At 34.4% G+C, this 18,103-nt stretch overlaps 1 protein-coding gene across 1 annotated transcript in view; it reads right to left on the reverse strand.

Annotated features, from left to right (window-relative positions):
- The window catches only part of Adgrb3 (adhesion G protein-coupled receptor B3), a 691,333-nt gene that overhangs the window by 316,351 nt on the left and 356,879 nt on the right, over positions 1-18,103 (reverse strand). Inside the window, exons 13-14 of the mRNA XM_028767232.1 lie at positions 9,506-9,655; positions 8,566-8,641 (exon numbers count right to left, since the gene is read on the reverse strand). Coding sequence (XP_028623065.1) covers positions 8,566-8,641; positions 9,506-9,655 — 226 coding nt within the window. The remainder of the gene's footprint in view (positions 1-8,565; positions 8,642-9,505; positions 9,656-18,103) is intronic.

The following is an 18,103-nucleotide window of genomic DNA, read 5'->3' on the forward strand; positions in this document are numbered from 1 at the left end:
TCAATAAATAAATTAATGGGGAAAAATCAGATTTTTCTCTATTTATGGTAACTTTTCTTTCTACAATGCTATTTTATGCAGAATTTCACCACAAACAAATGCTAGAGTGTTCCTTAGCAGAGGGACTAGAAGCATACTTTGTACAAAATACTATTTATCCTATTTCTGTACATTTAGTACTGCCAAACAATGAAAGTTTAAGTATTCGTAAATGGCCAAGGAGGGATTCAGTGTGGTAGAAAATTGTGCGAGAAGAAAACAAAAACAACAAAAACAAAAAGATAGCATTAACATATTACATTTTCCTGCAGGGAGAAGTGAGTGCAAACACAGAGAGATGGTAAATTATTTGTCAATAGGGATATATTTGCATTCCTTCATTTTGTAAGTAACCAAACTAGTGACAAATGGGTATCCTGTGTAGGAGTTTGAGATTTTGGAAAGATGTTTATGGTTTCTTGTGGATTTGAAAACGGGGTGATGATCAGTGGCAAAGAGAGCAAAAATGAACCCCCCCACCCCTGTATAGAGCATTAGCTGAGTCAGGCTCCACAGTCACTCAAGTGATGGTCTGCTGTAAAAGTACCCTAGAGAAGGGTATCTGTGTTACAGCTTTGATGCAGTCTAGGTATTATAGTAAATATGGAATTTATTTGAAAAAATGTGTGCATCCAGTTATGTTTATGGGTATACCTGTCTCATTTATATGGCTATTCCCTTGCTCTATACATCACACAGGAACATGCCTTGCGGTTTGTTATAGCATTCAGCAGACCTACATGCTTCCTTCCATAGGATTCTAAACTCAAGGAGGGTAAGGATGATTACTGCCAATTACATCTTCATTCCATCTCATATGTTCCCATGATGAAAACAGGTTTGAATATTTTGTGGAACAGCCCACCCTCCCAAAAAAACCCAAACTTTTATTTAGTTTATTTAAACTGTAATGCCAATATCATAGGAAAATGACTAAAAAAGAAAAAAATATGCAGACATACTTTGTGCAGTGGTTCCCTTTATTTTATTTTTTTTTTACAAAATGTATATATTGCACAAAGTTCGCTTTAATTTATTCCATCAATTTGCTATAATTTGCATAAGTGACTAGCTGGCTCCTGATGTGCTACGTCAGGCTTTGTGATTTCCTAATGCTTCCTGGCTGGCTGCGCAGTGGTACACATTGCTAAGAAAGCACATCTTACAGCCAAGTGGATTTCATGACTAAAGTAATAAAGTTTTTCTCTGTCCTTGAGATTTGCACTGGTATTCACCAAAAGGTGAGTCAACTTATTCTTAAAGACAGCAAAAAAAAAGTGATTAAAATGCAGCATGGATGTATATAAAAAATCTTCAATATGATATGCATATTTTAATAGAAAACATTAAAAAAAAAGCAATAAGCCAAAGAAAGAAGTCTTAGCTATAGTAATGCCAGATCAAGTAGCTCAATGGTTGAAAACTATCACAAGAGCAAGGAGACCATCAAATAAAGACAAAAGACTCGATGCACAGGTTAGATATGGCAATCATAGATACACATGCTCCTCAGAGTAGAAGACACAAATACACACGGCAAATATTAAAATAATTATAGGGAGAAGTAGAGAGTAATCAAAATGCTCACACCCATTTGAATAATGGACAGAAAAAGATGACAGAGGAACAAGAATATATGAATAGCATGTAGACCAACTGTTCCTAACAGACATAGATAGAACACCGACAGCAACTTCAGAAGAGCACAGAGTTTCTAAATGTTCATTGAGAAGTCTCCATAATAAACCACCTGTAAGGGACTGTTACTGGTCATAATAAAATGGCAAATATGATTGAAATCATACCAACAGCTGAAACTGTAAACCAAGACATTTCTCAAGTATGGAAAAAGTTAAGGCATATTCAAACAACTAGCAGGTTAAGGATGAATCACAGGAGATACTAGAACATTATTTAAGGTAAATAAAAGTAATCCACAAATCAAACTTATGAGATGCAGTGAGAACAGTATGAAGAGTTTATTTTAGAATAATAAACATAAGAGAAGAAAAAATCTCAAATAAAAAAAATCCACAACATTATAACTCAAGGGAATAAAAACCAAAATAAATGTTAGAATAGGATTGGATATATATTAGTACATAATGTATTACATGTGATATACACATATTTAGGAAAAATATAACTGAAAAGATAAAAATCAACAAAACTAACAGATATATTCTATAATATCAATACAACTCAAAAGTGCTTAGCTGTATATATTTTTTTAAAGGAATGGTGTCTAAGTGGAAAAAGCATAAATCAGGGAGGAACTATTTAATCTGGCCACAGAATAAGTGATGTCCACAATTTCTATGATAAATTAATTATGCTAATAAATGATATATCCAGGATCATCAAATAGGTCAATACTTAGGTATGTGTAATCTTCAAAGACTAAATCATGGAGCAATCAAAATTTGCAAAGACCTGTGGTTATAGGTCTATATAAATGTATATATGTTACAGATTTATTGTTTAGATATATAAGAAATATGAAGCTAGTAAGGATATTTGATTTGAAATAATAATTTGTAAGCCATATCAACTACAAAGTCTCAAGACCATATGGCTGCACTGTAGAAACTTAGAACATTAAAAAAGCAAAACAACAGATAAAACAAAAACCTAACGCCTATTCTTAAACTCTTTCATAAAGCTGAAGGAGACAGAGAGAGTAGTGCCTCGATGTTTCAATAAAGAAACCCCAGAGTGCAGTAAGACCACAGGTGGAGATGGTTAATATTTATGCGGGAAAGTCTTGCCATCCTTTTTTACCACAAAAATTTTAATGTAGTGTTGTAAAAACAAACAGGTGGAGGGGACAGTAAAATAGCACACACAAAGGATAGCACAGATTAATATGAAAAAAGTATGTAAGTGCTGATTATCAGTTATTGAAATTCCTGAAGTCAGTTTTCATTTTTAGAATTATCATTCATGTAGGATCAAAGATGACAACTTTACAAATTTGTTTAAATTAGACACCCAATTTAGATGAACCAAAACACAATAGGAGATTTGACATAGTCTGGTAACCAAAAGACTTCAACAGGATACTATGAATGTGTTTGTTTTTAGGGAAAAGCTGGAAAAAGCTGAGGAGGAGGGCAACCCTATAGGAAGACCAGCACTTTCAACTAACTTGGACCCCTGAGATCTCTCAGGCATTGAGCCTGAGCCGCCAACCAAGCAGCATGCATTAGCTGATATGAGGGCCTCGATTCATATACAGCAGAAGACTGCTTGGTCTGGCCTCAGTGAGAGAAGATGTACTGAATTCTCAAGAGACTTGAGGCTCCAGGGAGAGGGGAGGTCTGGCAGGGTGGTATTAGGGGGGTGGGGACATCCTCTTGGAGACAGGAGAGGAGGGATGGGATGAGGAACAGTCAGAGGGCACACCAGGAGGGGGATAACAACTGGACTGTAAAAAAGAAAAAATTAAAGAATTAAAAAAAAATGACAGCTCAGCAGTTAAGATCACTGAATGCTCTACCAGAAGACCATGGTTCAATACAAGCTCCCACAAGGTGACTCACAACCATCTATGACTCTAATCCCAGGACATCCAAAGTTTTCTTCTGCCTTCCACAAGTACCATGCACAAACACGGTACACAGCTATTCATGCAGGCAAAACACCCATGCACACACAATAGAAAGGTAAGCGATTCTTGAAATATAAACTAAGTTAAAATTAGACGAGAGCTGGCTTACTTAGTAGCTACAAATTGGAAATTCAAGTTTGGAAGCTACAGTCTTGGTGGAGTGGGTGATAGACTTGATTTCAAGTTTGCTTTTCTAACATACGAATTTAGAATCTCAAAAATGATAACGGTTGAGGATGCAAGTTCCATTTGAAAAAGCTTGGCTAAATGAAACCTAGACTGTTATATATAAAGTATTATTTATACCATTTTTTTATACCATTAGTCATGTCAATTTGTTACCAAGGATAATTTTAATATCAAATGTCTCCATGATGGAACAAAGAAAGCTTAAGAATCTCATAAAATGAAAACATTCCTTTGCGCACTGAGGATGAAGTAGGGTGGTTCATAGTTTAGTATTTGAGACTATAGAACACTTCTTCTCAAGGAAGCTAACTCTTCAGGATCGTTTCCAAATGCCTACAGAGTAAAAGTTTTCTTCTTTGCTTTCCTTTTATTTCTACTGATATTTCAATAATTTATTTCCCCATTTGTGTTTAATTCCTTTTCTCAAAGATAATTGTCCGCAAGTGGTGAGAACGCTGTAGCACTTTACTCTTCTGTATTCTTAATCGCAAGTGTTTTTTTTTATTTCATGTAGAGATTTTCAATATTTGATTTTATTACTTTTTAAACTATGTGTGCATGTGTTTGTTTGCATGTAGGTTTGTGCATGTGAACTCAATGGCTTTAGAGACCAAAGAAGGCAACAGAATCTCAGATCTTGATAATTGTGAGCCACTGGACTTCAGGCTGGGACTCCAAGCTGGGACTTCAGGCTGGGAATCAAGGACTCCAGTCCTTGAAAGAGTTATTTGCTTTCTTCAAGGCTAAGCCATTTCTCTAGCCCCGTCCTAACACTTTAAAACCACAATGGAATTTAATAAAATAGCATCAATAAACTTTAATGAAATGGAATTTAATAAAATTTCAGTTAGACTCCTTTTGCTATCTTGCACATTTATATCAACATTAAAATGCATTAAACACATGATTTCATTTCCCTATACCTTACCACTCTTCGGATACTCAGACGTAAGGTGGGTTCCTTACAAAACCTGGAACTTGGTGAGTTAAATGATTGTTTACAATTGTCTGTAGAATCTGTGGCTTGGTATATGCTTGGATATACTATTCTTTTTTCTTAGACATGTTTTTCTCAAGATAATTTTTTTAGAAGTGGAATTGCTACATCAAGGAAAATACAGTGCTCAGTTTCTTGACATTGCCAAGTTGCCCTCTAAAAAATATAACACTGTGACATGAACTTTCCACAGCAGTTTCTGAGATAGGCAGGTTGTAGACTTAGGAATTACTGGGTATGGACTAGCATCTATGTACAGCTATGTCAGCTTCCTCAATTGACTCTGTGGTCTAGGCTAGCTGACTTAACTTTCTAGGCTCTTTTCTGGTCAGAAAGAAGGCAAAAAAAGGAAAAACCTAGGCCTTGGTTGTACTAGGCCAGATTGTCAACACCAGGGCTATCCAAGACTGCTCATATATAGTCCTCTCCTTCTAGAATGCACAAGAAGGAGACTTATACTTTATTTTTTCTCTTTGATTCAGAGCCCAGAGTGGCTTCAAGATCTGAGTATTTCTGCCCTGGAATGTTGAACAATAGAATTACACTAGCCCACTACTACAATTAGGTGGGTTGTCTAACTTTTAGCTGTGAGAAATTGCTTTAAAAAGGATGAAAGTGGGGTACAGAGAACAGTACCTGTGTAATTTAGACTCAAGTGGAGCATGCTTCCTTTACTTGAAGGAAAAATTCCAATTCTCTTTTAATTAATTAAATTTATCTTCTAATTTTGAAAAAAGTATTCATTGTATATATGTGTATGTTTGTGTATGTGCTTATGTGCATGTATGAGTGTTTGTGTGTGCACGCATACATGTCATAGCATCCATTAGAAGTCAGGCATCAGTCTTCTGATATCATCACATGGTGGTCTTGTGGTAGTTCAAATTCAGGTCATCAGGATGGCTAGTAGGCTGAGCTATCTCATTGGGTATGAAATTTCTCAATCTTAAAAGGGAAAGGTAGTCAAGAAACAAAATAAAAATCAAGGATTGAAGAATGGTGGAGTGCATATTGGGGCAAGAAGATCAAAACTACCTAAGCAGTAGTAACTACTTAGCAGTAGTTTCAACTTTATGTAGATTTGAAAAGTAACTTGGAAATTTAACCTACGGTCTTAGGTGAAGAAAACTTCCTTAATGATGTTTCTTTGAAACACTATGTCTTCTCATCTTTCATAGTTTCTGGTTCTGTTTGAAAGTAATTATACCAAAATACAAAATTCTGAGACTTTATCAGATCATCTAACATTTCTAACATATCTAACATTAGAAGAATTTTTCAAAAGTGGAAAAATAGCACTATGAGTGCTTAGGAGATATGAAATATATTGCTACATTTCAGATATTAAATAAGTGAAGCAAATCCAAAAACCACAAACAAAAAAATAATCTAAACACATTTTTTTCCATTTAGAGAGTACTTCAGCAGGCATCTTATCCGAGCTTTCTACTAACTTTATTTCTGGATAATGAATGACATATTAATGTCTCCTACAGTCACTTAGTGAATAACTACACATAGTGTTTACCATCTAGACAATCTACTTTGACCTAATTATACATCTTTATGCAGAATAGGAGATGCCTCAATACTGTTTACATGTGTAATGTTCCAACAGAATAATTGGCATATTGACCATTTTAAACATCAAGACTTTCTGGAGAGAATATTCCAATTCATTTCTTCCAGTTATTTTAAAATCTGCAATGTTTATCATTATCAACAGTCAATCAAGTGTGCAGGAAAACACAGTGACTGTTTCTCTATCTGCCTGTGACTCTGTACTCATCACATACATCTTACTCAAAGGTTAGTAACATCTTTGGTCTCCAGAAAACATAGTCACCTTCTACACTAATGGACAATGTTTGAAGTTGAAACATTTAAGATCAGTTCCCTCACTTTACTTATAAGAACACAGTAACTTGCCACAGGGTTTACCTAAATTCATTTGTCTCACAAGTGGGTTATGAGGGAGCTGGCCTTCCAGATGTTTCTCTCATCAGTTTCTTTAATAACTCATCGTGAACCCATTATTTTCTATTTATCTATCAGAAGGAACAACCATTTTTGCTATACATTAAAAAAGTTGAAAGATTTTTCCTTCTTCTTTTCTTTCCTTTTTCTTCCTTCTTTCCTACTTGCTTGCAAAAAATCACAATCCTAGACAAATTTCCATTTTTCTAAACTACATGAATTTCTCAAACTTGAAACAATGAGTCTCCCACAGTAAATGTGAGAATATTTAATTATATTATACAGACCAGGATCAATCATGCAACTCTGGTGGCCTTTCTAGAAAAAAAAATCATGTAAAGCACTCTATGGTTTTAGATTGAATATTTTTTTTATTCTAGGTAGACCTCATCAGTAAAGAAAATAAATATCATCCATGAAGAGGTTGTATTTGAAGTTGAGCTGAAGGCAGTTGAAGTAAATTACTGAGTGATTAGAGAAATTCTGGAAGCTTTTAGGATGTTCAAGAAAAATTAAACAAGTCACCTGGTAGTGTCTAGACAAGAATTCTTCAATGATAAATGTGACAAAATGAACTCCCTTGGAAATAAAAATCTCATTTTACCTGGGCACTTTTTAACCTTGAGAAACTTCTCTTCTTTTGTCCTTCACTGGCATGAATATAGTTTATCTGTATTTCATATGAAGCCAGTGACTTAGAATAAACTTACTAGTTTCAAAATACCGTAATCTATCTAAATTGAGCAATTCTCCGCTCCATCCAGGGAAGGGCTCCTTCGGTTGGGAGACACCACACATCAATAATGAATTATCTCTCATATTAATAATGAGCAGAGCGAATGTCTGCAAAGCATCATGACTAGTGTCTTCTATCTTGTTAGGAGGCCCTTTTCTGCTGGGTTAAACTCTGCTTGTTTTAATTTATTAGACCATTTTTTATGCCTCTGATAAAACTGTACACATCATTCACATGCTCTCCTCCCTAATAACATAAGGCTTTATTTATGAGGCTATGCTGGAAGAGCTCAGAGCAAGTATGGTTGTGCTAACCAAAATAAAACTTGGTATCAGTCCTCCAGAATGAGGTGCTGTCAGGAAGTAAGTCATTCTGAGTAATAAGATCACTATGCAAATAGATGCAAATGATATTCCCCATGCACTTTAATAACGCGTGTAAGACAATAGAACGCAGGGATGAATGTTAGTGGAATTATTAATTGAAGTCTTATTTTTTTTAAGATCTGAGAGGAAAGAAATAGATAGATTTCTCTCCAAAATAGTCTCTAATTGAAGAGTACTTTTTCTTAATGTAACTGTAATTGAAATTTTATTTTGAAGCAAACTGAGGTCTTAGGCAAATGAAGTACAGGACCATGGTTTTCCAGCTACCATGATATTTTAATTTCTTAAAATGCCAGTGAAAGTATTATTAAATACAAGAAAACAGAGAAGTCAGATGAATTTTACAATGACCCATTCTATTAGAAGATTTTTTTTTCTTTTCTAATTTTCAGGCAAGTCATGATTAGCAACAAAAGAATAGAAGAGCTTTAATTGGACACCAAAATTGTTCTTGGTAGTTGTTTTGAAATATATAATATGCTAATAACCTATTCATTAAATCGCTCTATTCTATTTTATTTAAAAAGCCCTTTATATTGCCAAAGCTAGCTTGACTATTTCATAGAATGAACTATAATCACATTTAAAAGAATTTACCAAGATTACAACAGCTTATTTCTTTGTAGCTTACCTTAAAGTAGGCAAAATTAAGTCTAAGTTTTTGTATAGGACCGCTCCAAGAACAAAAACAGATGATTCATCTAATTCTAGAAAGAATAAAGTGAAAAGCTATTAGTAAAGTCACATAAAATACAACCATACAAATCTTTAATCCATTAATCACCAGGTTATTTCAATGCTTTCCTACATAAAGCCAGGTAGCAGAAATTAATTTGTTCTTAACCATGCCTAGGGTAAGTTAGCCATACCACCTTGCTCAGGTAGTTTTAGACAATAGAGTTTGTGATGGTGTTACATAAGTATCAGTCTTTCCCTTGAGCAGGCTGAGATTAGAAACCGCCTCAGGTCCATTTAAAGGATTTAAATTCCCAATGATGTGGAGGGGAAAGAACCATGTATCTTCAGTAGCACTATGGTAAGGATCACTAAAGTGAGAATTAAGACCACAATGCCCATTTTGAAGCTACTATTAGAAGGTACTTAACATTACTAGAATTTAGGTTTTTCTTTCTTACATGTGATACATCAAAATAAAATCCGGAAACAAACTTTCATCTTAAGGTGAGATAAACGGGCGACAACAATAAGAAAAAAAGGTGAGACATAAACAAAAAAAATGACGTTGAATTGAAATGACAGTCACATTTCAGGATCTGAAGTTAAAGTGTAAGGCCATGCATTTTATTTAGGGATAAATATGTTAAAGGAGAATTATGATCATACCACGCTCAGGTCAATGGTTTATGGTTCTATTTTCACCCACTTTAATAAATCCTTTCCTTAAGTAAATCTATTTATTTAGAGACCAAGGACATGTTGTCTACATTTAAAAAAATTAGGTTACATACATGTTTGTAAAGTATTTCAATATTACGAATTCTACTTTACGGTTTACTAAGTGACCTTGACAGAAACTTCAGTTCACAGCTCATCTTATTTCTCATTATTACCTTTTGATGACACAGGAGTGAAAATACTTTTTGGAATCACAACGCGATCTTCTGAATTCCTTGCCCAATCTACCATTCCTTTCCGGCCTTTCATTGGGAAGTTGATGTCGGTTAGAACAGATGCTGCGGGAAGCTTCTGAATGCTAGCCACTATTTGAAAAAGAAAGAATCCTGTCAGAGAATCTTGCTTTAAATGTCACTGAAATAAGATTCTTCAGATAAAAGCTGCATATAGTAAAAATTCAATTTTAAGGTAAATTTACATTTAGTAGAGCATTAAAACATACATATTTATTAGATAGCATTATTCTTTAAGGCTGGGAATTCTTTCATTCACCACTAGGTTTCTTTAGCTTTGATTAGGATTCATATAATGACGGTCAATGGTGATGTGAGTGTCCTGAAGGCACCAACAAAATTAGTCACACTGCTTCGCCAAGTCCCCTCTCCACAGCAACTGTCTGAAGCCCATACTGCACTTTATGGTAGGGTGAAATATTTAAATACTAATTTTGTCTTCAGAATATGTTTTCTTTACATAATTGTCAGAGTAACTCTGTTATGATTTTTAGATGGATCCTGGGAAGATATGGACAATAAAGGAAGCATATTTTTGAGAGTATTGCCAGAATCCAAATAATGATGCCATAGACACAAAGGCAACTTTGTACACAGAAATATCAGATACATCAGTAGTAACAATGTAACCTTAAGACTTTTGCCCTAAAATCGCAAGAAATATAATAAATAAATAAATAAACAAACAAATAAATAACGTATATGTATTCATATTGGCAACTATGTTTTCACTACTAGAAACATATATTTATTTACTTTCATTTTATGTGTATGAGTGTTTTGCCTACATGTATGTCTGTGTACCATGTGAGTGCAGTGCCTGTGGAGGTCCAGAGAGGGTACTTGGGTCCCCAAGGACTGGAGGTATGGATGGTTACCATAACCATCCATACGGTTTTTGGTAATTGACCCAATGCTCTGTGGAAGAGCAACAGCAGGCAGTGGAGACTGAGCTATCTCCAGTTCCCTAGAAATACACATTTTATTCTATACTGAAGGAAACATAAATGATTTGTTTTTGGAGGTCTACAAAATAGAATGTAAATTTATATTACATGTACTTGTATTTATAGTAATATATGAAATAAGGGTTAAGATAGTAAATATTTAAACACTTATAAATTATATCTATTTTAAAATTACGAAATATAATTTGTAAATTTTTCATAGGCTATGCACGTCCTACAGTAATACTTCAAGTAGAAAGATAAGGGGAAACGTGAAAAGCTATCACAATAGAAAGGCCAAAGTAAAAACCATTAAGCTTTTTTGTAAGTGGATTTTCCTCTAAAGGAACTTGTAATTTAAAACAAGAGAGGATGAAATTAAGATTTTAACAATATTAGTTGTATAAATATATTACCGCACCCCTGGCTTGGTTTCAAATTAAATTGGTTATGTATTATGGCAGTGCACCAGTGAAATTATACTTTATGAAAGCTCTTTGTGGCTATTATACACATGCATTATCAGCACAGGATGGAATTTCATTTGGACCGCAATTTGACATATTAAAGCTTAAAAGGGATCTGCTAACTAAATGTTGAAGGGAAAAAAAAAGGTACTGGATAAGACATAAATTGGTTACGGATGTTAAATGCCTTTTTTAAAATAACGACTGTAATTATTTTAGCTTCTTTTTAAATTTTTTTAAAGCCAGTATGCTTTTCCTTTCCATAAATAACCCCATTCAAATGTGCTCAAGGACACAAAACCGGCTGTGCCTTGAAAAACACTCAACACGCTGGTAAACATACATCCTTAAAGCGTGAGTTACAATGTGAAAAATTACATTTAATGTCTTTGACCCAAACTTCAATTGCCTTGAAATTTAGAGACCATATATTTTACTAGTCTGTTGTAAAAGCTGACTAGAAGAGAAGAATGTTGTCTTTCCCGTATTATTTTCTGCTACTAAAGAAATTAAACATGAAGTAGCCCTGAAGTCTAATCATGGGTTTATTTCTATAAACATTTACTGGAAACCAAAAATAAACACAAAATAAATTTTAATGGAGGATATTTGTAGCTACCAGAGGTCATATTATGCTGGGTAAATGTTAGCTTAATAGCATATTCATGAATATATAATTTCATTTTTTGATACTGACGTTCACTTTGCCACACAAACCTCAATATTTCAGTAGAGATACGTTATTGGTTACATTGCGAATATATAGAATAAATTGTTAGTGCTTAAACTATGACTAAACATAACAGATTGTACTTGTTAATACAGTATAGAACAAAGAGATATAAAAAGAAGTCAAAGTCACTAATTGGTACCCAAGTCTACGTTCCATAGTCTTCAGCATGAAGAATACAGAAAACAAATTACTTAAACTTAGGAGTCATTACTTATACTTTGAAATCTAGTTTACACACATTTGTGTGTATGTGTGTGTTTATGTAAGTTGTTCATTTTTGTTTAAATGTACCACATCTTTTAATATATGTACGCACCAAAACTGAACTAATTGTTCTGTGCAATAAATCACAATGCTTAACTAGTTCTCAAAGCAACGTTTTTCTTAAAATACAATGAGATTTTCGATAAAACAATTATACAAGATGACATTTCAATAGAGTGATGGGGTTTAAGTTTTAGCTTCTGAATTATCAATTGTGTTTGATATTAATGTGTTCTGAATACCCAAGTGTTTTAAATACAAATTTACCCGAAAAGTACTGATGTGTATGTTTAAGGCTGACATTTTAGTTCCTCATGAGTCCTCAATGGTTATTGAGAAACATACTATGGTATAGCAAAAATAATTCAGAAGTATATTTTTTCCTCTTTTTAAGTTCTTGTGTATGACATCTGGATTAATCCAGTTCCCAACCCCTTCCCTTCTTTTTGAATTAATTGTTCAAATCGCTTATATAAATTGGGAACTATTAAGTCTTTGAGAAAATGAAACAAGCTACTAATCAGGTAAGATCGAAAAAATGAATTCCTTAAAATATAACTTAGTAAATATGTGAATTTTTGTTGATAAAGACAAAATCAAAGCATACATGCATAGTATATACTGCATCTCTATGGTAATTTGTTAATTAAATACAGCCATAGAAGCAAATAGAAGGTAAAAATGTTTTCCTTAAAAAATAGCTTCTTACAGATTATGGTTCTTAGATGAAAGAATAACAGGGTATATTGTGTCATATAGGGACATCTTCAAAGATCTAAGAATTACTCTGAATCAAGTGTACTGTGTTTTCACTGTAAACCTAGATTTGATTTCTTATGCAGTAAAACAAGTGACTCATCATGGTAAACGTTGGAGTGAAGCCACCAGACTGGATTTATCATCATGCCTGTTATTTGCCAAGCTCTAAAATGATCATGGTCCAATGTATATGCTTTTTTTCCATTTATAACATTTTTTATAGGATTACATTTTTTCTTTCCAGATTTTATATATACTTACAACATATCTTAATCATATCCACTTCCACTCTCTTTTTCAAAGTCTTCCCAGCACGCATAAACACACACATCTTCCCCTACCCCCCACCAAAACTCTGTATCCACTTTTTCACTATCCTTCTTTCTAAGAATTTTGTCTAGCAGCAACTCAAGGAAATTTTTGTAGATGAGTCTAAAGCATGACATCTGAGCTTTTTTATTTATTTATTTATTTGTTTGTTTGTTTGTTTGTTTATCTATTTATTTACTACTCACTTCATGATCTCTTTCTTTAATCAAAGCAAGACTTACTCCTCATAAGATTTTTACCCTATACCATTGTGGAAGTGAAGGAGAATAAAGACTGTGTTATTCATGATTGTAGTGAGTTTGTTCCACATACAAACTGGCTATAGTAAATTTGATATATCATCTTAATTAATGACAGAAATGGAAGGCAAGAGGAAAGAAAAACCTTGAGAGCAAAGGTATATGGATGAAAGTAGGAAAGATGAGCAAAGCAGCCAAATTAAGGTTAGAAAAGAATATAGCCATGTATAAGCCTGTTTCACTTATACCTGGAAGCCATTTTTGCTCCGGACTCATGTTCTGGGTCTTTCTTTGTGTAAGTATTAGGAGAATTACCTATCCACCTCAAAAATCTCAGTTTGAAAATAGTTTTCAGTGTCTAGGGATGTAGTTGTTTTCATAGAAGAGTAGTCATAGACCTTGTAAATAGGTAGCCTTAGCGGACAGTACCAACTTAGATAAGGTCAAGTGAATCATAAGCAGAGTCATAGTGACCTGTCCCCTGAACCTTCACCCAGCCGATACCCGGTTCTGAAAGATATCTATACTCCTCCTGAACACCTATGCTCTGGTGTCATCCCCTTCCCCACATCCTGCCTTTTTGTGTTTATAACCGCTGTGTGAATAAGTAAAATTATGATTTGATTAAAAAAAAAGAAAAGGGAAAAAATAGTCCTGGGTCTAATTAACTGGACACAGTGGCATTTCCTTATAAATCTAGCATTAAATACGTGGACACACAAGGATCAGAAATTCAAAATCATCCAGAACTTCTCTATATCAAGTCAGTGACAAACTGGGTAACATGAGATGCTGTCTCAACAAAAACAATGCAAAACACAAGAATAACAGCAACGGAAACAAAAATAAAAAAAAAACTATAATAAATATGAATAGAAATTTCTCATGCATTCAACAAGCCATATGGGTGAGTTAATAATGGCCTTCTCTGTAGCTTAATATCATCTTCTGTGCATGGGCCTAACACTATAATTACCTCGCTGGGCTATAAGAGAACTATGTGAGTATCCATCAATAGTGGTCTAGCCAGAACTACTCCCAGAACACAGGTACTTCTAAGGAAGTGTTGGCTGTTACTCTCGGAGGTGATTTTCATGTAATTTTTTTTCAAGAAAGCTACTACTGGTGGGTCATGCATCATAATCAAGTATTTAACATTTACTACAATATTATCTTCGGTTTTCTTTGAGTCACCCCAGGCAAGAGATTACTTCTTGAGTGCTTTATGTTAAGTGCATTCATTTACCCAGAGGCAGGGACCGCACTGCATTAGGCAGATCTCAAAGTGTAGTGCTAAAATGTAGCATCCAGTGAGGCCAGCAGGAGTCCTGTGTACCCTTGTTTATTTGACCCGTATCTTTTCTTTTTCTTCCATTCTTTCTCCATCTCCTTCTCCTTTCCGACTGACTCTACCAGAAAGAAGCTTTGAATACTTTTCTTTTTTGTTTTTTTTTGGGGGGGGGCGATGTAGATGATCATTCAGCTTGAAAACATACTGCTTTACTAAAGAGAATAAAAGCATCATGGAAAGCAAACTCAGTGCAGCTAAGACCACAGGCAGCAAAAAGCCCTTCAGAAGCACTACTTTTAAGCATCATCCCAAGTGCTCAGTGCAATGAGGCACATTCTGGACCACTCAGTGTAAATGATCAGAAGAAACACCCAGATATGGGAGTCTTGCTGCAAATATATATATATATATATATATATATATATGGATATACAAAAGGTGTTTAAAGGCTGTCTTAAAAACAGCCTTTCTATTTTGTTTTTTTGTGTGTGTGTCGATATTTCAGACATTATTTGAATTTCACATCATTTTTCATGTTCCTTCAAAAGAAACAACTGGTTAGAATCAATATTAAAAAACTGCCCAGTTATAAAAATGGAAGTACTTGTGGAAAATATTACTCAAGACTTTTAGGTGGTCATCTGCATAGCTTCTCTGAGATTGGGAACTGGGGAATATGACATCATGTTTGGGTATGCTAGGATATGCCTATTGTTTGTTTCAGTGTATTCCTAGAAAGTAGACCCACTGAGTGAGTGGCAGTTCTGAAAATTTTAGAGGACTTAGCAGTGAAAAACCTTGTACTTTAGATTTATATAGCAATGCTGAATCCTCAGGAAAACACTGAGAATATCTAAGGAGAAAAGAAAGATAGTTCCATTTCTGGCCTTATTGGACAATTGTTAGGAGCCTGACCTTTTCTATTCACTCTGTAATTCATTCAACAAGTATTTTGTCAAATATCGCTTCTGTGTAAGACACTGTTTTTAACATGACACTTAGCCAGAAACCTTAGAAGTGATATCTCATTTACTATAAAAGTCCTCTCAGGAGGCATTATTATTGTGGATGTCTTCATTGCTTTTATCAGGCCTTTGTTTCCAAACGAGAAGCATCACATTCTGTTTGAGCTACTTCTCCAAGGTTGTAAGTAGTCTCACGGGGATTCAAATCAGGTTGTCTATTCAGATTTGTGCTGCCTGGTGCAGTTTGATTTTATCTAGCAAATGAACAACAAATGTAATCCGTTTCACTGTCCTGCTTTTCACTGAGAACCAAAGACAGATTCAGAAATTCAGTCTGAGGCAATGAAATAAATGCTCATATGCTCATCAAATCAAAACTAGATGTCCTTGAAGAACAATGGTTTTAAAAATACTATATGTACTTTCCTTTTCATGCACAGTGTTTATGTTCTTAACACCTCCACAAAAAGAAAATCCTTTCTTAAAATTCTGCCACAGTAGTCTATAGGAAACATTCAAATATTTCCATAGATAGAATTTCAATTGTTTACACTACTAGCAATCCACATTGGTACCCCGCCATCATGGGCTTCTTTCCCAAAGGCAGGGATTAGAATGTTGAGGGTCATAGAGAAAGGAAGAGATGGTTGGGGTGTTATGCTCATCTGGATTTTCCCTCTAAACAGCAGCAGTGGGCAGGGCATGCTTAGGACCAATGAGTCGCATCCTTTCCAGTACCACCACTGCCATCATGGAGTTTAAGATGCCCAAGTCCTTATGGCACAATATACAAATTGAAGACAAGAAACCTCCTTGCTCTAGCATTCAATTTCTCTTGTTAGGAAAAAAATGACCTTGTGTCAGTTAAATGCAGACAAACTAGATGGCGCCTTAAAAGCAAGTAACAAGATGGGACTTTTATTAGCTCCTTCTTCAGCTTTTAAGTCTTAAAGATTATGTGTGATTCAACCTATATGATTAACTATTTTTCATACACCTTTCCCATATCAAAGCTTCACATTCTATTTTTTTTAATTTTCCATTATCCATTTCAAGTGAGGAATCTAACAGTAGAATGAATTTTTGTTTTGTTCGTTTTGTTTTGTTTAGCATAGGTGCTCTTGGGGAAACCCATTCAGCTTCTTAGCACATTATTCTCATTTCTTCAGCATTGAGATTGCTAACACATGAGGATCTGTCCAAGCCATTCATGTAAGCCTTGTACAAGTAGGAATGTCTTCACTAGAAATAAGTGAATTATGGCCTGTAACAAATGCTTTCCCATTGCCTTTGCTTCTTTTCACATCATCTTTTTAAACAATTGGAAAAAATCAAGGATAATTCTTCCTGAGATATGAAAATTAAATAAAGTTAAAGTATCAATGTCTGTAAATAAAGTTTTGTTGGAACTCAGCAACACCTGGGATTTTCATATGGCCATTCATTACTTTCAGGGCTCAATGGCAGAATTGAGTAGCTGCAACAGAGGTGGTGATCCTAAAATATTTATTAGCTAGGCATTTAGAGGAAATGGATTAACCACACTAATCTAGACAAATTTTAGGGACATTCTACTTTGGAATTTTTTTTAAACAAATAGAATAAAAAATTATTTTAGTATGATTACTTACTGCACTTTGTATTGCAAATCCTTTCTGACTATGGTATTTTTTTCCACATTACACAAAACACAGTGGAGAAGATGCCTATTGATTATACCAATTTTCTTTCTATTTCAAAAAGGGTATGTCTATGTTCTTTTAGGAAAAAAAAAACATTAACAGATATTCATTTTCTTTATGCAGATAGTCCCGAATTTTAATCTTATCTAATACAGAGTAAGATAAATATGAGATGAAAAGTTATTTTTACATGTATACTTAAGTAGTAAAAACTATTTTAGGACATACTTTAGGTTAAAGTCTAATTCCAACCAGTGAAATTTCTATAGGAAGGACATTTGATTATAATTATCCAAGTATAAAACAATAAGGGGCTTGAAAAAGGCAACATTAATATTTTATCATATGCTCTCTTATAAATTTGAAGCTAAAGGTACCTAAACCCCATCAGAAAACAAGGGCAGAAACTCTGAGGAGTTAGAACTTAGCAATACCAAGCTCCCCACATAGTGATTCAAACATTTCCTGAAAGGCAGTAACCGTGAGGAGTATATTATCCTGATAGGAGTAAAGACATCATTACAGACTTAAATAGCAATTTGTGAACACATACATCCAATAAGTCTACTTTAAACTCCAGAGTATTCCAAGAAGTTCCTTAACACTGAAATTTGGGGACTAAACAGGAAATGGAAAATATTTGTCCTGAAAATGCTAAGATCTATCACCACGGGAAAATGATAGTTCATAGCATTCCAGATTGTGAATACTGTCACCATGAACTAAATGGTGGACGACGTGGACAATAGGAAGTAGATCAAGAAAAAAAACACTCTGAACAGGACTGTCTGAGGTGGGTTCCACAGAGAGGTCCTACTTAAGGAGGAGGAGAAAGAGGAGGAG

This window comes from Grammomys surdaster, unplaced genomic scaffold (assembly GCF_004785775.1).
Source record: "Grammomys surdaster isolate TR1022 unplaced genomic scaffold, NIH_TR_1.0 171, whole genome shotgun sequence".
In the NCBI taxonomy this organism is placed as follows: domain Eukaryota; kingdom Metazoa; phylum Chordata; class Mammalia; order Rodentia; family Muridae; genus Grammomys; species Grammomys surdaster.